This window comes from Cricetulus griseus, chromosome 6 (genome assembly GCF_003668045.3).
Source record: "Cricetulus griseus strain 17A/GY chromosome 6, alternate assembly CriGri-PICRH-1.0, whole genome shotgun sequence".
Taxonomy (NCBI): Eukaryota; Metazoa; Chordata; class Mammalia; order Rodentia; family Cricetidae; genus Cricetulus; species Cricetulus griseus.
The window spans coordinates 523,517-543,215 of record NC_048599.1 but is presented as its reverse complement, the minus strand read 5'-3'; the positions used below and the strand labels follow the sequence as shown (position 1 = coordinate 543,215).

Below are 19,699 nucleotides of genomic sequence, written 5' to 3'. Positions count from 1 at the left end.
GCAGCATCAGCTCTCGGGCGGAAGTGCCCGCGGCGGGCGGAAGGCTAGCGCGAGGGCTCTGCTGGCGAGGCCGGAAGCCCTTGTAGGCTGCGAGCACCGGCGGGAGGCGGGGCTGCGGACCGCAGAGGACGCGGTGGGATACTTTGCGGTTCCCTTGGCAGCGCCGAGGTCCTCCTCAGCCTCTCCAGCGGCCGGGGAGGGGGCGGCGTTGTCCTGAGCTCTGCCGACTGCTCTTCCCTCAGGTCTCGTCTGCTTTAGCGGTTCCGAAACTAGCCTGCGCGGTGTAGCGATGGACGAGGACAACCTGGAGACGGCCCTGCAGACCTACCGGGCCCAGCTCGGGCAGGTAGAGCTGGCTCTTGGTGCTGGCCTGGACGCTTCCGAGCTTGCGGACCTGCGCCAGCTGCAGGGCGATCTGAAGGAACTGATAGAGCTCACCGAGGCCAGCCTGTTGTCGGTCAGGAAGAGCAAGCTGCTGGCTACAGTGGACCTGGAGCACCAGGCAGAGGAGGACGCTGAGTACTTGGCTTTCCAGAAGGCTGTGGCGGAGGAAGGGGAGGCACCCGTCGCCCCCGTGGATGACTCGGAGACTGTCCCTGGGAGCGTGGTGCGGCCTGGACCCACCTCCCCTGCACAGGAGGAAGACGAGGAGGATCCAGATCAGGAGGAGCTGAGCGGTGCTAAAGTGAATGCCCCTTACCACAGCGCTTGGGGCACGCTAGAGTATCACAACGCAATGGTTGTGGGCACTGAAGAGGCAGAGGATGGTTCGGCATGCGTTCGCGTACTCTACCTGTACCCTACCCACAAGTCCCTGAAGCCCTGCCCGTTCTTCCTGGAGGGAAAATGCCGCTTCAAGGAGAACTGCAGGTAAAGCCCTCTGCTACTAGCAATAAGGGTCACTCGAGCAGGACCACTGCTGTGGCCTGCCGCCTTCACAACTTGTTCTCCACCCCGCAGAATTGATAAAAGAGAAGGGGGAGCTTCAGGTGGCTGACAGGCTTTAACAGGAACATTCCCTGTTAAGTAAACACATAAGTAAACACATTATATTCATTCTCTCTCTCTCTCTCTCTCTCTCTCTCTCTCTCTCTCTCTCTCTCTCTCTCTCTCTCTCTCTCTCCACCTCCCACCCTCCCTCCCTCTTTTTTTGGATACAGAGTTTCACTGTGTAGCCCTGTCTGTCCTGGAGCTCGCTCTGTAGATCAGTCTGGCCTTGAACTCAGAGATCTACCTGCTCTGCCTCCCAGGTGCTTGGGACTAAAGGCGTGTGTCACCACTTCTAGCTAAGATTTATTTTTGTGTGTATTTGTGTGGGTATGTGAACATGAGTACAGGTGCCAGAAGGTGTTGCATGTTCTACAGCTGGAGTTCCAGGTGCTTATGAGCCACCCAACATAGATCCTGGAAAACAAACTCAGGTCCTCTGCAAGAGCAGTATGCTCTCAACCACCAAGCCATTTCTCTAGCTCTATATACTTACTTTTCTTTTTAATTGTGTGTATGTGTGTGTGTTTGTGAATACATGTGTACTTGAGTACAGGTGCATGAGGAGGCTAAAAGAAGGTGTTGGATCTCCTGAAGCAGGAGCTTCAGGACTACTGGTAGTGAACTACTTGGGTCTTCCTCAAAAACATTACACATACTCTTAACCACTGAGCCATCTCTCCAACCTCCAGAGACCACCTATATTCCTTGGTTTGTGGTTCTCTTACATCACTTTAAGCTCTTACTTCCATGGTTACATCTGTACTCTGCACATTTTATTTCTTTACTTTTTCTTTAACATGGGATCTCATGTAGCTTTAAGCTGGCCTTGAAATCCATATATAGCCAAGGATGACTTTAAATTCTTCATCTTTCTGCTTCTACCTCCCTAGGGCCAGGATTACAAGCATGTGCTACCTAGCTTGGCTCTGCACATCTTTTTTAGATCCTAGTAGACTTGACATGTTCCTTGCTCACTCTCTTTCCTTCTCATGCCTATAGGTGCATAAATGATCAGTGTGCTCAGTGGGTTTTCTCCAAGAATACACATGTTGCTATAACCAGTGGCTGCTTTATCTGCCATAGTCTTTTTGTGGGAAGCCCTGTGATGAGAGATTTAATACCTCTAAGTACTTTCTCTGACTGACATATGCTCACTTCTCTGTGCACGAACCTATGGGTAGGCCCTGAACTCATCCCATTTTATATAATTTTTGTTTTATTTTATTTTGTATGTATATATGCATGTGCCATGGTGCTCATGTGTAGGTCAAAAGACAGCTTTTGAGTGTAGGCTCCTTCAACCATGTGGGCCCTGGGGATTGAATTCAGGTCATCAAGCTTGGCAGAAGGTACCTTTACTTGTCAAACCATTTGTCAGTCCCCACCCCACTTTATAGATGGAGAGACAGACACCAAAGCACTAAGTGATCGGTACAATGTTGCTGGCCGTGAGACCACTTCATCACAAGGAGCTGCTTGTGGTATCAATTTTAGGGCAGAACTAAAAGACAATAAAACATCTAACACCATCTTTACAACCATCCAGGATGAATGAGTTGTTTTCTTGAATTTGCTTTAGATTTTTTTTGTTTTGTTTTGTTTTGTTTTTGTTTTTCGAGACAGGGTTTCTCTATGTAGCTTTGGAGCCTATCCTGGCACTTGCTCTAGAGACCAGGCTGACCTCGAGCTCACAGAGATCCACCTGCCTCTGCCTCCTGAGTGCTGGGATTAAAGGCGTGCACCACCAATGCCCAGCTTGCTTTAGATTCTTAAAAATAAATTTAACTAACTCCACCTGCATTACCATAACTTTGGTGTATGTCTTTCCAGTGTATAATCTTCCCTGTAGACACTTGTATTTGGGCAACAGCATCTCAATAGTTAGTTGATTATTTTCCCACATTTGCTAATACTAATCTCCATCTTCCTCCTCTCTTCTACAAAACAAGTGAGAAGTGTCCCTAGCAAGTGGGAATAAAATGCAGACGTTGGACCTACCCTGAAGTGGCACAGGTGGACTTATTTACTATGTGTTGTAAAATAAATTCAGATATAGGAACTATAGTATAGAGAACTGTTATAAAGTGAACTGTAGCTGTCAAACTCAGATCACAGCTGTTATTTGCCAGCCACCCCAGATTCCCTAACAAGCATCAACTCAGGTAGATTTTTTTTTTTTTTTTGCCTTTTATTTAAGCCCCAAACAATCTCTCTCCAACAGACAAAACAACTTTTTTTGTGTGTGGGGGGGTAGGGGGTGGGAGTTGTTGGTGTTTGGCTTTTTGTTGTTTTGTTTTTGTTTTTTGAGCCAGAGTTTCTCTGTAGCCCTGATGTCCAGGAACTCACTTTGTAGACCTGGCCTCAAACTCAGAGATCATTTCTGCCTCCCAATGCTGGGATTCAAAACTTTTTATAACAAGTGCTTCTTGTGTTTCTGTAGCTTATGTCTCAAGTGTCACCGTGATGTAGAAATCATAGTTCAATACTGTCCATTTTCTAACCCTGATTGTATCTGAATCTAACCATGTACACACTTCTCTAGGTCTTTCCTGCCCTTACTCCGTCCTTATTGAAGAATCAGCCCCCTTGACTCATCAGTCAGCATATATGCTAAAGGACCACATTTGTTGCTGTGGTTCCAGTCTGTTAGCAACCAGATCACATCACTTACTCAAACTGTGTTCTAACCCCATCAGGAAGACTAGAAGCAAGTCATTTATCAGGAGGCATGTTGTTTTTAGCTAGCCCTCTATAATTCTATTTTATCAACAAAGACTTAGGAGTCAGATGCTGGGGTGGAAACCTGCTAGCTAAGAGAGGCAGAGAAAGCACCCAGCTACTTCCTCCTCTGTTGTCATCCCAGAAAGAGAGCTTTCCCCTCCTCATTCTCAAAAAACCCCTCCAACTGGATGGCCCTGCCTTCTACTTCCCGTGCATCCCTCTCTCCCACCTCCTTTGTGTTTATTAAGCATATCTTTTAAAGTGCAATGAAATCTTTCCATAACTGCTTGTCCTGTAGGATTGTGTGCTATACCTGTAATGTGCTGGAGCATTGTCAGTCTTAATTTGTATTTTCATAATGGCCATGACTTCTAATAAATGTGTAATTACAGAATCAGCCTTTTCCTAACTTAAAGCAGTTGCCCATTGAAATCCCAGCACTCGGGAGGCAGAGGCAGGCAGATCTCTGAGTTTGAGACCAGCCTGATCTACAAGAGCTAGTTCCAGGACAGCCTCCAAAGCCACAGAGAAACCCTGTCTCTAAAAAACAAACAAACAAACAAAAAAACAAAAAAAAAAAAGAAGAAAGAAAGAAAGAAAGAAATCCTGAATATGTATCTATGGTATGGTGCACATATTTTAATTTTTGCAAACTCTGCAAAATGAAACACATACATTTGCCAAATTTCATTTCTTTAGGTACCTTTTGGCTTATTTCCTGCAGATAATAGAGTTTGGTTACACAAAGAACAAATAGGACATTTCCTTATAATTTCCTTGGCTTGTTGCCAAGTGATAGAAAAATCTTTCTTCAAAACTTTACTGTTAACATGGTGTCTATTAAGAAATTCTGAGTGTTCTAGCACTTTTCCTATTAATAGCTAATTAATTTCACCATTACCTTGTGCTAGAGGGCATAGTAGACCTGCATGGGATTTAATATATAAGGGATGATTTCCATTTCTGGTCACTTGTTGTAGATGAATAAATATAATTCTGAATCATTGAGAATAAGTTCATCAGTTCCAATTTGTAACATCTCTTTCTTTGTACTCTGAGTCAGTAAGTATATTAAAAAATTCAGGAAAATCTAATAATACCATAAGAATGGGTGTAACTCTGATTTTTGAAATAAAGCATAATGGCTTTGAGTCACTTTATTTATTTTTCCTGACTTATAATCTGCCTTTTCTAATTTATTTGCATCAGTATAGAATGTAGGGGCTCCAGAACTTGGTTGTCCCTTTTACTACACGAGGGAGAATCCAATTATTTCTTTTTATAAATGGAATTCTCTTGCATTTGGGATATTTATTGTCAATCTCTCCCCCAAAATTACTGCAAACTCTTTGCCAGTGTTCATTTCTGCCCCCAAATGAGGCAATTTCAACATTAGTGAAAGGTACCACAATTTCTGTCTATTCCTGCTAATTGATAAAATCTCATTTTTCTTTCAGAATCAATTAAGAATTCTATTCTATAAAGGTCTTTATTTTTTTTTTTTTACTCTGTGTGCTAAAAATATGCATTCTAAGATACTATCTTCTCTCTGCATAAGAATTCCTGTGGGAGGATGAGTAGAAGGTAAAAATAACTAAAATGCAATCAAGCTTTGGATCTAGCTGATCCACATGTGCATCCTGTAATTGCTTTTCTTCCAGAGCCAATTCTCTCTTAGCCTCAGCTGAAAATTTTCTTGGACTATTCAAGTTCTGATCATCTTGTAAGGTTTGAAATAAATTGCGCTTGAGCAATTAATGTAATTGTGGGCCGTAACCTGTTAATATCTCCCAGCAATTTACAAAAATCATTAAGAGTTTGTAATTGATCTCTCCTGATTTTTACTTTTTGTGGTTGAAATTTTTTTTTTTTTAAGCCTGTCTTCCATCCTAGATAATTGACAGAATCTCCTCTTTGTATTTTTTCAGGAGCAATTTGTAATCCCCATCAAGGCAAAATTCTCTTTACTTCATCAAACACTTTTTCTAAGGTATCTGTGTCTGAATTAGCCAATAAGATACCATCCATGTAATGATAAACATTAGATTGAGGAAACTTCATGAATTATTTCCAACGGCTGTTGTACAAAATGTTGACACAAGGTGGAGCTGTTTAACATTACCTGTGGAAGAATTTTCCACTGATGTCTTTTAGCAGGTTGAGTATTATAAGTAGGTATTGTGAAGGCAAATTTTTCTTTATCCTGTTCTTGTAAAGGTAGAATAAAAAAGTAGTCTTTTAAATCCATCATTAGAATAGACACCATCCCTTAGGTAAGAAAGAAGTCAGGGGAATTACAGGCTGTAAGGAGCCCATTTATTACCTTATTTATCACCTTATTTATAGCTCTTAAATCTGCTAACATTATCCATTTTCCAGACTTCTTTTTAATGACAGATATAGTAGAATTCAAAGGACTGGTCAATTCTTCAGTATCTTGAGTGTTTAGTTGCTCCTGTACCAGCCATTCAAATGCCTGTAATTTTTCTGATATCAAAGGCCATAGTTCCACCCACACAGGTCTGTCAGTTAAAAGTGGGGCTGTTGGCATCTTTGAAAGACCAACAGCTATTGTGTTCTGCTTATGAACAACCTGAATGGTCTGTGATTGTTCTTGATAATATCTTTTAATATTCTTCTCAGAAGCATTCTTTATTTTATGGTTTGTTTCTGAGATTGGAGGAATGTTATCTGTGTTTTCCGATGCTGCAACAAATCATGTCCCCATAAATTTATGCCATATATGGCATTAATTTTCCTATTTGTCCTTCTGGCCCTTTACATTCACTCATCATACACTTTGTTTTACCTGAGGTAAAGTCCCAATCCCTAGAACCTGAATATTTATCACCTGAAGAGGCCACTCTGGATACCAAGATTTTTTTTTTAATTTATTTATTAGTTCTAGTTAGGGAACAAGCTTGTTTCACATGTAAGTCCCTTCTCCCTCTCCCTCCCCTCACCCTCATCCCTCCTCCCCCACCCCCAGGTAGAGTAGGGCCCTCAACGGGGGCTCTGCAAAGTCCACCAAATCTTCCTGTGCTGGTCCTGGGCCCTTCCCCATGTGTCCAGGGCCAGAGTGTAACCCTTCACGTGGGATGGGCTCTCAAAGTCCCTTCTTGCACCAGGGAAAAATACTAATCCACCACCAGAGGCTCCCTGGAGTGCAGAGGCCTCCTTATTGACATCCATGTTCAGGGGTCTGGATCAGTCCTGTGCTGGCCTCCCCGACAGCATCTGGGGTCGATGTGCTCTCCCTTGTTCAGGCCAATTGTTCCTGTGATACCAAGATTTTGATGAAATTATTCTTACGTCTGCCCCTGTGTCTAGTAAACCTACAATTGCACTGCATTTTTTTTTTTTTTTAAACCTTTGGTCTCTGATCATCAGTTTGCCAATGTACTTGTTTTCTCCTGAATTACTTTGTTTTATCTACTGAAGTTATTCTGTCCTTGATCACATCCAGAGCAGTGTCTGTTTTTAACAACAGGCATTACGTCTTTTTTTTTTTTTTTTTTTTTTTTTTTTTGGTTTTTCGAAACAGAGTTTCTCTGTGACTTTGTAGCCTTTCTTGGAACTAGCTCTTGTAGAACAGGATGATCTCGAACTCACAGAGATCCGCCTGCCTCTGCCTCCCAAGTGCTGTGATTTTTCAAAAAAAAAAGATTTATTTATTTATTTATTTATTTATTATGTATACGGTGTTCTGCCTGCATGTATGCCTGCAGGCCAGAAGAGGGCACCAGATCTCATTACAGATGGTTGTGAGCCACCATGTGGTTGCTGGGAACAGAACTCAGGACCTGTGGAAGAGCAGCCAGTGCTCTTAGCCTCTGAGCTACCTTTCCAGCCCCCTGAGTATGTGATTAAAGGTGTGCACTACCACCGCCCGGCCAGGCATTAAGTCTTTTAATTACTCTGTGGATGAGTTTCTCTGAAGCTGACAGGGCATGATTGAATTGAATTTGATACAGAGGCCTTCAGGAGGCCCCTTAGTGCATTTTCAGAAGGCAAAGGGTTACCTTGTCTCTCTTGTTGATTTGCATTCAGTAGTCTAATGCCATACCTTCTGCACTCCCCAAGAAAACTGGGACTTTCTGTTTGGATTATCTCTAGAAAAAAACATTGTTTCTAAGAACAGCTTGCCTACAATCCCCTTGTTTGCCACAATTCAAACAACTGACATTTTGATTTTTCTTAAAACTTTTAGAAGTTACTTCTGTCAGAGTAGCATAATAAACTTGAGATCCAATATCAACTGAACTTCTTTTTTTTTAATGATTTATTTATTTGCTTTGTATACAGTATTCTGCTTGCATGTACACCTGCAGGCCAGAAGGGGGCACACGATCTCATTACAGATAGTTGTGAGCCACCATGTGGTTGCTGGGAATTGAACTCAGGACCTCTAGAAGAGCAGCCAGTGCTCTTAACATCTGAGCCATCTCTTAGGCCCTTGACTGTATTTCTAATCCATTTATGTATTGGTGCTGATCTTGCCTTTAAAGACCTAATCACCCTTTTGCATTCTGAATCAGCATTTTCAAAAGCTGGAGTCAATTAATATTTGTCTGATTTCTGCATCTGATAGTATTCTATTTACAGCTGAAGTCAATCTTTACAAAAAACCAGTGAAGGCTTCTTTTGGGCCTTGTATAATTTTAGTAAATGACTCAGATCTCTTTCCTGATTCTTTAACCTTGTCCCAAGCATTTAAAACCTCTAAATGACATAGTGCCAAGGTGTGGTCATCAAATTTAAGTTGCCTTTCCAATTCAGTATATTGGCCTTCAGCTAGCAACTTATCTTGGGAATGTCAATATCTCTGGCCCTATATTATTGTTCTTCCCACCATGTTCACCTTTTATCTGAGGACCAGCTTCCAATATTGCTGTTGCCTAATCTTTTCAGGCTTGGGGGATAATTCTGTCCATGAATTTTAACAACTGCTTCACACAGAGTGAATACATACCATATTAAATGGCTGCTTCTTTAAATCTTCTCAAATCCCAATATTTCTATAGGATTCCATTTAACTGCTTGATAATCTCGGGTTTCTGTCATCTTCGTGTAGTTCTTAAACAGTAACTGGATAAACTAAAGTTGGTTTCTAATAACCTTAGGTCATCCCTCTTCATTTTCACCATGTGGTGGCACTGTCAGTTCTTGACTAAGCTCCTCTGTCTGTGTCTAAGTATTTTTCTTATTTTCTTTTAAGCCTTTCTAATGCTTGTATCTTTCAACTTTTCATATTTGGCACAAAAAACACTGGCTGTTAAGGATAAAATGTGAATTGCCAGACTGATAGTACTTACAGTCAGTTTTATGTCAATCTCAGTTAAGTCGTTTATCTTTTTATTTTCTGCTTCTATTTTCAAGCATCTTAAGTAGCACTCTACAGGGTTCTAACACCCTGCATCGTATTTCCCATCCTTAACATGGGAAAGACTTGCAGGGCGTTGGTGGCGCACGCCTTTAATCCCAGTACTCAGGAGGCAGAAGCAGGCGGATCTCTATGAGTTCCAGGCCAGCCTGGTCTTCAGAGCGAGTGCTAGGATAGGCTCCAAAGCTACACAGAGAAACCCTGTATAGAAAAACCAAAAAAAAAAAAAAAAAGGGAAAGACTTTTCCTTTTAATATTACTTAACTCTCTCCTTAAGGACTTCCCAGGTGTCTTACTAAATCTGGTGACTTCTCATCACTCGTTGTTTGACACTGGTGTAATTTCCCTTTCTGTATGGTCTTGCCACTAGTTGGAGCATCAAATGTTGTTCTGTTTTATCAATAAAGACTCTGGAGTCAGATGCTGGGTTGAAAACCTGCTATCTCCTCCTCTGTTGTCATCCCAGAAAGAGAACTTTTTCTCCTTGTTTCAAACAAACAAACTCTAGCAGATTCTCCCTCCCTTCTACTTCCTTGTATCCTCTCTCTCACCTCCTGGCTTACCCTCCACTCTCTATGGTTACTTCCAGTAAATTGGTTGATTGTTCTACCTCTTGACCTATGGAATATTGTTTGTTTGTTTGGTTGGTTGGTTGTTTGGTTGGTTGGTTGGTTGGTTTTTCGAGGCAGGGTTTCTCTGTGGCTTTGGAGGCTGTCCTGGCACTCTCTCTGTAGACCAGGCTGGTCTCGAACTCACAGAGATCTGCCTGCCTCTGCCTCCCGAGTGCTGGGATTAAAGGCGTGCGCCACCAACGCCTGGCCAAGACATGTGCCACCACTTTCTTCTTAGATGGATCATATTCCATTACAGTTCTAATGAGCTTCAAATTGCCCCAGTTTTGGCCTGTGGGGTCTCTTCAGTTTGGCTTTCCTATCCTGATCTGAGCCAGTTGTCTCGGCTGCCTCCTTACTGTCTGGGTCACATAACTTCCTGCCCAAATGTGCTTGCTCTGCTTCCCCTTCACATAAGGGTTGTTTAAGGCAACCTTCACATAAGGCAACCTTTAAGGTGCCACATTGCTGATTATCATTGACCAGGCATTGTTTTGAGGTCCTTTATGGGGCAGAAATAACAAATGTTGGTAACATGTACATTTATATGAACATAGTATGTATAATGTACATATAAAATCATTCACCTACATTTTTAATGACTACTGTGTTCTTACTCAGCCTCACCTAGATCACATGTTTTCTTTTCCATCTTAGGATCTGGTTCTTAAGGGCACAGGAAACAACTTCCAAATGTGTGTGTGTATCCATGTCTGCATGTGTATGTGCAGGTGCCTGCAGAGGCCAGAAGAGGGCTTTGGATACTCAGAAATTGGAGTTACAGGCTATTGTGAGATGTCTGATATGGGTGCTGAGATCTGAACTTGGGTCCTCTACGAGAGTAGTAAGTGCTCTTAACTGCTGAGTCATCTTGCTAGCCACTTCCCCTCCCCCATTTTTGTCTCATCCCTCTGTACATACATGACCCTCAGAATGAAGCCCATTGCTGGTGACTGATGACTATCCGAAGTAGTTTTATAACCCACACTCTCCTAATAGTGTATACAGTGATGTGAGGTCTCCACTGTGGGAGCTTTTGGTCTTTATCTCAGCTGAATAATGAGTCAGCTTGTGGGTACTGCCTCTGAGTACTGGGATTAAAGGTGTGTGATGCCCAGCGTCACAGTACATCTTGATGTCCATCGATTTAAGACGATCCTCTCAGAAGTGTGCTCTTCTAGTTGGTAGTTTCAAATGCTTTTTTGGAGGCTGGGGGGTAGTGTCTTACATAGTTTAGGCCTCAAACTTGTCATTTTATCCTTAAAAATATATGTTATAATAGTAGAAAAATTCCTGGATCACCATTGCCAAACTTTTTCACAATTAGCTATACTGTTTTTCTTGGCCACAGAGGAGCTCAGGGGTACCAGCTTCTCCACATCTACCCATAGCTTGTTTTCCTTTGTTTTGAAAAAACAGCTACCTTCCTGAGTTTGAAGAGTCATCTCATTACAGCTTGTTGTAATTATAAATGGTTGTGAGCCACTTTGTGGGTGCTGGGAATTGAACTCAGGACCTCTGGAAGAGCAGCCAGTGCTCTTAACCTCTGAGCCATCTCTACCTGTAATCTACACCTTTTAGTGTTTAACCCACTTACATTTAAAGTAGTGAGTATTGAGGAATATTTGTTTTCTGTGTATCTTATATCTTTCTGTTTGTTATTTGTTTGTTACTATCTTTATTGTTTCCTTTTTCTCTTACCAGTTCACTTTTCTGCATAGTGTTATTTTCTTTTTTATTATTCAACTTACTTTTATGTGCATAGGTATTTTGCCTGCATGTATATGTGTACCACTTGTGTGCCCACTGAGGCCACAAGAGGGCATCAGTCCCTTGGGACTAGAGTTACAGACAATTGTGAGCTGCTCTGTGGTTGCTGGGAATTGAACCCAGGTCCTCTGCAAGAGCAGCTAGTCCTCTTGACCTCCTAGCCTTCTCTCCAGCCCCTTTATTTGCTTAATAGTTACTCTAGTATATGGTTCATGTCTTAAATTTTTAACAGTAGAGTTTGAATCACTACCAATTTAGTGTCAATAATTAAAAAAAAAAAATCTGATCCTGGATAGACTCATTTGTGTATTATTACTATTAAAAGTTGCATCTTTGGGACTGGGGATGTAGCATAATTGATAGAGTGCTTCCTTAGCATGCATGAAAGCCTGCGTTCTATCCCTAGGGATGTATGAACCTGGTGTGGTCACACGTGCCTATAGTCCCTACACATATGTCAGAGTCCAGAAGAGGACATCAGGTGTCCTCTATCACTCTGCCTATTCCTTGAGTCGGGTCCCTTCCTGAACCTGGAGCTTATATGTTCTAACCTAGACAGGCCAGCAAGCCCCGGTGATCTTCCTGTCTCTGCTCCCCTTGAAACTGGAATTGCATGTGGATGCCAACTTGTTAAATGGGTTCTGGGATCTAAACTCTGGTCTTTGTGCTAATTCAGCAAGTGTTCTCAACCACTGATGTCTAGATATTATTCTGCTGCTCAGTCTCTCTTCTTCAGAAACTCCAGTTGTGCATGTGTTGGTTTGCATGATGCTTGTTGGTGAACCCATAAGTCCCCTGAGCTCTGTTCCCTTTTTTCTTTCTTTACTTTCCAGTCTTCATGTTGGATATATATTGTAGCCCTGTCTTCAAGTTCAGTTTCTGTTGCAGGATATTTAATCACACTATGAACCCTGAGATTGTGTTAGTTGCTGGAAAAAAAAACCTGTTTCTAGTTGTGTGGCTCAGCCCTAGCACACACCTTTAATCTAGCAACTTTCTGCTTGAATATTATAAACAGGATTAAATAAAGTCAGCCATAGGTCAAGAGTTGGAGCAAGCAACCAGTTGACAGGAATAATCTTAAGATTATTAAGAAAAAAACCATAGAGAGTAAGAGGGAGTCAGGAGGATAGATAGATGCCCAAGAAGTAGAAGGGAGGGACATTTTATTTTAATTTGAGTAGGTTTTTCAGACAGAGAAGATCTCCTACAAGGGCTTCTCATAGGAGAAGAAGGCTTCTGGCATGTCAGCGAAGGAGAAAGGTCAGCTGGGTGCTGTCTCTGATCTAGAGGCTTTGACCCCAACATCTATCTGGCTCCCAAGTCTTTTGTATAAAATCCAATATTTAAGATTTTGTTAAAAACAAGTTTCTTCTGACAGTTCAACTCTTTCATTTCAGTTAGTGTACTTTTTCAACTCCAGGATTTCTATTTGATTCCTTTTTATAATTTCTCTCACTGGGATGGAAGATACTGAGGATTGAGTTTAGGGCCTGTGCATGCTAGGTAAATGCTGTGCCACTGAGCTATTCCAGCCCCATAGCATAAATAATTTATAATTTATAATGGTTTTAGACAGCTCTCCCCCCAATCTACATGCACACATATGCACTCCGTGTTGGATCAAACACTACACATGCTAGACAAGTGTTTGTGCTTCTTTTTTTTTCTTAAAGATTTATTTATTTATCATGTATACTGTGCATGCCAGAAGAGTGCACCAGATCCCATTACAGATGGCTGTGAGTCACCATGTGGTTGCTGGGAATTGAACTCAGGACCTCTGGAAGAACAGTCAGTGCTCTTAACTCCTGAGCCATCTCTCCAGCTCCCGCATTTGTACTTCTAAACTACATCCTCATCCATGGTTTCTAGTGATACGTCACTGACAAATTGTTATTTCCTTATATGTGAAGGACACCTCCTCCCTCTTGCTATTTTTAAGGTTTTCTGTCTTTGGCTTTCTTTACCAGTTTATGACTTGTCTAGATGTGATTTTTGTGTTTATCCCACTGGATCTTTAGAACGGCCCCCATTTGCCTGCTTAGTCCCCAGTGGATTAGGTGTATCCTTGTTGGAGGAGGCATGTCCCTCAGGGCCGGTCTTGAGGTTTCAAAAGCCAGGCCAGTTGTGTGTGTGTGTTTGTATCTGTCTGTTTCTCTCTCTCTCTCTCTCTCTCTCTCTCTCTCTCTCTCTCTCTCTCTCTCTCTCTCTCCTGTCTCCCTGCTGCCTCCCCAATTAAATGTTTTCTTTTTTTATAGATTTTATTTAAATTAGAAACAATCTTATTTTACATATCAATCCCAGTTCCCTCTCCCTCCCATCCTCCCATGCCCCCCACCAACCCCCCCCATCCCATCCCCCATCCACTCCCCAGGAAGGGTGAGGCCTTCCATGAAGGATCATCAAAATCTGTTAAGTCATTTGGAGCAGGGCCTAGGCCCTCCCCTGTGTATCTAGGCTAAGAGAGTATCCCTCCATGGGAAATGGGCTCCCAAAATCCATTCATGCACTAGGGATACATCCTGCTACTGACACCAACATTCAGGGGGCCTGGTTTGGTCCCATGTTGGTTCCCCAGCTGTCAGACTGGGGTCCATGAGTTCCCACTTGCTCAGGTCAGCTGTTTCTATAGGTTTTCCCAATGTGGTCTTGAACCCTTTGATCATCCCTCCTCCCTCTCTGAGACTGGATTCCAGGACTTTGGCTCAGTGCTCGGCTTTGGATATCTGCTTCTGCTTCCATCAGCAAATGCTTTCTTTTTATGAGAGTTGTTTTGGTCATAGTGTCTCTTCACAGCAATAGAACAGTATCCAAGACTGTAAGTTCCTTGGATTTGTAGACTTGTGTTTTGTTTTACCAAATATGAGTGGGTTTGTTTGCTTGTTTGGTTTGGTTTGGTTTTTCAAGAAAGGGCTTCTCTGTGTAGTCCCAGCTGTCCTGGAACTCGCTCTGTAGACCAAGCTAGTCTTGAACTCAATGATCCACTTGCCTCTGCCTCCTAGTGCTGGGATTAAAGGTATATGCCACTTATGGATCTGCTTTGAAGTCTCCTAAACTCAACCTCTGGACTAACTGTAGTTCCAGAGCACCCAGTACCCTCTTCTGGTCTATGAGGGCACTGCACGCATGTGATACACATAGAGACAAGCAGTCACATATACATCAATTAAAATTAAGTAAAACTTTAGAAATGAAAAATATTTTTTGTAGTTAAATCTTTGCAAACACTATTACTTTCTTAAAATCCTTTCTTAGAAGCACTTATTGTGTTTTTTTAAAAAAAAATGTATACATCTGGCCAGGCATTGGTGGTGCACGCCTTTAATCCCAGCACTCAGGAGACAGAGGCAGGTGCATCTCTGTGAGTTTGAGTCCAGCCTGGTCTACAAGAGCTAGTTCCAGGACAGGCTCCAAAGCCACAGAGAAACCCTGTCTCGAAAAACCAAAAATAAATAAATAAATAATCCAAAATGTGAAATGTTCCAAAGTCTAAAACTTTTTTTTAAACTTTGTGTATGCAAGCAGAGGAGGACATTGAATGTCCTCTATTACTTCTTCCTTATTCCCTTGAGACAGGGTCTCTCAGCCTTGAGCTTTGGGTAGCAAGTCCCAACAATCCTCCTGTCTCTGTCTTCCGCCAAGTACTGGGGTTCTAGGCATTCAGATCCACATCCACCTTTTTATGTGGGCACTGGGGATTTAAACTTGAGTCCTCACTGTTGCACAGTGAGCACTCTTACCCACTGAGCCAGTGTCCAGTCCCTTCAAATCCAAAGCTTTTTGAACACTGATATACTACCACTAATATTTTTAAAAAATACAATTTGGAAACACTTCTGATCCTAAGCATGTTTTGCTGTTGTTTTCCTTGTTGTTTTTTTTATGTGTATGGATGTTTTGCCTGCATGTATGTCTATGCACCACTTGCATGCCTGGTACCTGGAAAGTCCAGAAGAGGGTATCAGATCATCTGGAATTAGAATTACAGATGGCTGTGAGGCACCATCTGGGTGCTAGGAATTGAACCCAAGTCCTCTGTAAGACCAGTTGGTGTTCTTAATTGTTGAGCCATTTCTTCATCCCCCTTTAAAAATACTTATTGCTGGAGAGATGGCTTAGCTGTTAAGAGCACTGGCCGCTCTTCCAAAGGTCCCAAGTTCAATTCCCAGCAACCACATGGTGGCTCATAACTATCTATAAAAATACTTATATTGTCAGGCGTTGTTGGTGCACACCTTAATCCCAGCACTGGGGAGGTAGAGGCAGAGGCAGGTGGATCTCTGTGAGTTTGAAGCCAGCCTAGTCTACAGAGTAAGATCCAGGACAGGCTCCAAAGCTACAGAGAAACCCTGTCTCAAAAAACCAAAAAAAACAAAAAAACAAAAAAACTTACTGTTTCATATGGAGGCATGCAAGTGCCACTGTGAGAGCATGGAATCAGAGGACAACTTGTGAGAATCAGTCCTTTCCTTCTACCATCTGAGTCCCAGGGATCAAATGTAGAATAAACCCCTTTGAATACGTCCTTTTGGTTCTCAGTTCAACAGGACTTTCTAGCCAGTTTTTACTGTACTTTGGTGGCACAGTCTTCCAGCTGTATGTCATTTGGCTGTATGTTTAAGATAGTTGGTGTGAGAAGGTACTTCCTGGAACCCTGGCCTGAGCATGTGGTAGCAGAAGGCTGTAGGTGTGAGCTATGGCAAGTTCATTTCCCTCTTCCCCTACCCACTCATGACTGCTTACAAAGAGCCCCTTAGCGATCCTGGAGTGAATCCCCTCAGCTGCTCTTTTGGGGTTAAAACAACTTCCTGTCTGAAATGATGGCATGTAGTGGTAGTTGGTGGTTAGCTTTTTTCATGCCTTTATTTGGCAAAGTTCATGGCTGCAATCTTCTGTGTCTCCACATTTCCTCTTTGTTTTCTGTCAGATTTGGTTTTGGTTTTAATTTTACAGGTGCACTGATACATAAAAGACACAACTCCATTGTTGTAACTTAGTTCTTCCAGTTCTTGTTTCAATTTTTGAGAAAGGATCTCTCTGTATCGTGCTGGCTGATCTCAAACTCATGATCACCCTGCCTTGGGCATCCAAGTACGCATGCCCACGGAGGTCCTCAGTTTCTAACACATCTGCCTTGAATATAAGTGTCACGGGCATCACGTTTGCTGAGAGGTAATGAGCTACAGTCACATGGTGCTCTGCTACATTGTCACATAACCTAGAAAGCTGATAGAAACACAAGCCATCTCCCCAAACTAGCCCTGTGTGTCCTAACAGAAAATTCCTCTGTGTGTGTGTGTGTGTGTGTGTGTGTATTTTAGAGTATATATATATGTGTGTGAGTGCATTCTGTGCATTTATATGTATGTGTACGTGTGTGTTTAGTGTGCATAGCTATATGGTAGTATGTGCATGTATGTGTGAGAGAGATGTTGTATATATGGATATGCAGGTGTATATGTGCATAAGTATATGTGCATGTATATGCGTGAGGGTATGAGAATGCCTGTGTATTTACATGTGAGTGAGAGTATATGAATGTATGTGTGTGAGAGAGAAATGTGTCCATAAACCCATAGGTATGAAAGTGTAGATGTTTTTGCTGGTGTGCCTGTCTTGGGTTCTTGAATTTCACTCCATTATAGGCAGTGCCCTGTTGATGGTCTCTGTGATTCTGGGCTTACATGCTCCTAGTGGGCCATGTCTAAGCCACTGCCTCCTGTGGTTACATCTACAGGTTCTCCCATGGGCAGGTGGTCTCTGTGGATGAGCTGCGCCCTTTCCAGGATCCAGACTTGAGCTTACTGCAGACTGGCTCTGCTTGTCTGGCCAAGCACCAGGATGGCCTTTGGCACCCAGCACGGATCACCGGTGAGATTGCCTACAAGGGCCTACCTGGTGGGACCCTTTTTGAAACATCCTTTTTTTTTTTTCCTTAAAGCCATTCTCTACCTCCTCTGGGTTGAGCTTTGACGTCATCTGGGCCCAAGAGGAGCAAGTCTGTCTTTGCCCCAAGCCCCCTCCCTTCCTGTCTCTCATTTTGCTCCTAACTGGTTGCTGCTAACCTACAGCCTGTCTCTGTCACCCTAGATGTGGACAATGGCTACTATACTGTTAAATTTGACTCACTGCTGCTGAAGGAGGCTGTGGTAGAGGGAGACAGCATCCTGCCTCCTCTGCGCACAGAGGCTACAGAGTCATCTGACTCAGACAGTGGTGATGCAAGTGACTCCAGCTATGCCAGAGGTATGGCAGAAATCAGTACCCAGAAGCCAGGCTGGTCAGGGAATAGACCTAGACAGGCACCCAGCTGTCAGGATAATTGTAGAACAAGTGATGTGGTGAGAAGCTTAGCACAGTAATCTACAGGAGAGGGCCCAAAGGACCAGAGTGTGTGTGATGGGCCTGGGTAAGACCTAAGACCTAGCTTTTGCCTTTAAGAAACAGACACAACAATCATATGTAAGAGTCAGAACTCCCTGAAGCAAGATAGCACCTCACTGTCAGAATGGAATGTTGGTGCTAGGTCTGCCAAGGAGTCACAGGAAGTAACTGAATGTAGAACATAGGAAAGGTTGGCTTCTTCAGATGGCTTCCCAGATTTAGAGCTTGGGTGCCTGGTAGGTAGGGGAGAAGAGATCTCTGCAGATGGAAAATGTGTCTAGGTAAAATAGAGAGTTCAGGAAATTAGGTAATATATAATCCTCCTGAGAGATTGGTTAGGATGAAGACAGGAAGGAGTATCAGGGAACCTGTGATGTGAGTTGGTAGTTTCTGAGCTCCTATCCATGGTGGCAGATAGTAAGCTAAAGCAGTCAAGTTGGTTACCACACAGCTATCTCTCAAGGTAGAGTTGCCAGGAGTGCCCACAGCATGTTTGGGGAACCTGAGGGGACCAGAAATCCAGGAGATCAGGCCCTACCTAGGGCCTGAGTTCTTGGGTAGTGTTGGCTAGAACCCACTACTTGGAGTCCTCTGTCTCCTGCAGTGGTGGAACCAAACACCGTGGACACCGGAACCTGCAGTTCTGCCTTTGCTGGTTGGGAGGTACATACACGAGGCATTGGCTCCAAACTCCTAGTCAAGATGGGCTATGAGTTTGGCAAGGGTGAGTGTGTGCTGCCCTGAGATGGGAGGGTTGCCTCATGATAGCCTAAGAGTCTGGCAGAGGCAGCACAAGGCCCTGTCTTTCCCAGGTTTGGGTCGGCATGCAGAAGGCCGAGTGGAGCCCATCCATGCCGTAGTGTTGCCTAGAGGGAAATCACTGGACCAGTGCACAGAGATACTACAGAAGAAGACAAAGGGAGGCCAGGCTGGGACCAATAGGCCTCCAAGATGTCGGAGGAGTGGTGGTAGACCCGAGGGCCGCCCACCCCCTCGGAATGTGTTTGACTTTCTGAATGAAAAACTGCAAAGCCAGGCGCCTGAGACCCCAGATGCTGGGGTGGACACTCCAGGGAAAAGGAACAAGGACATGTATCATGCCAGCAAAAGTGCCAAGCAGGCTCTGAGTCTGCAGCTCTTCCAGACTGAGGAGAAGATTGAGCGGACCCAACGGGACATCCGGGGCATCCAGGAGGCCCTAACCCGGAATGCTGGCCGGTATGTGTGGGGTCCAGCTGAGGCAGTATGGGCTCCAGTGGCTGTGCCCGCAGGGTACCTGCTAAAGGTCACCGATCTCAGTAGCCCCTGAGTCTGAAGTGGTCTGAATATTGGAGAATGGGCATTGGCCACAGCATCTGGGGGCCTGGTAGTGGGGAGCCAGGAGATAATGCTGACCAGCAGGCTCTCCCTAGGCACAGCATGGCAACAGCCCATCTGCAGGAGAAGCTGGAGGGAGCCCAGCGGAAACTGGGTCAGCTGCGTGCTCAAGAAGCTGGCCTACAGAGGGAGCAGCGGAAGGCAGATACCCACAGGAAGATGACAGAGTTTTAGCAGCCCTGCCTATATTGTGGACAGAGCCCTGGGACCAACTCCAAACTGCGTTGGCAGAAAGACGGCTGGCACCCTGACACTTGAACCTGGAAGAGGGTTCAGCCCATTCCAAGGCTGTCCCTTGTTCAGCCTTGTCAGCCTAACGTGTATGAATACTACTGAGTAGACATGGGGTGTCAGGGTTGATTTTGAACATTTATTTGCCCACCAAGCCCATCTACCAGTGTCTTGGGGTAGCTCCTTAGGACATTAAAGTGATTTCATCACAATTTCTCTCACTGGAGAC

At 43.6% G+C, this 19,699-nt stretch overlaps 1 protein-coding gene across 2 annotated transcripts; it reads left to right on the top strand.

Moving 5' to 3' along the window:
- Positions 1-12: 12 nt before the first annotated feature.
- On the top strand, positions 13-19,682 carry Zgpat (zinc finger CCCH-type and G-patch domain containing). Of its 2 annotated transcripts, XM_027419957.2 has the most exons (6): positions 14-870; positions 17,216-17,349; positions 17,569-17,724; positions 18,467-18,586; positions 18,675-19,080; positions 19,275-19,682. In XM_027419957.2, the coding sequence occupies exons 1-6, from the start codon at positions 290-292 to the stop codon at positions 19,411-19,413; spliced, it is 1,536 nt and encodes a 511-aa protein (XP_027275758.1). In that variant the 5' UTR covers positions 14-289; the 3' UTR covers positions 19,414-19,682. The 2 variants fall into 2 exon arrangements, with proteins under 2 accessions (XP_035301988.1, XP_027275758.1); XM_035446097.1 differs by lacking the exon at positions 17,569-17,724 and having other exon boundaries at positions 13-870.
- The last annotated feature ends 17 nt before the right edge of the window (positions 19,683-19,699 follow it).

Excerpts from the sequence above, each read along its gene's own strand:
- Zgpat (XM_027419957.2), top strand. The coding sequence starts at position 290 with ATGGACGAGGACAACCTGGAGACGGCCCTGCAGACCTACCGGGCCCAG. Across the intron at positions 871-17,215 it reads CGCTTCAAGGAGAACTGCAG|GTTCTCCCATGGGCAGGTGG; the intron begins GTAAAGCCCTCT and ends TTACATCTACAG. Across the intron at positions 17,350-17,568 it reads GCACCCAGCACGGATCACCG|ATGTGGACAATGGCTACTAT; the intron begins GTGAGATTGCCT and ends CTGTCACCCTAG.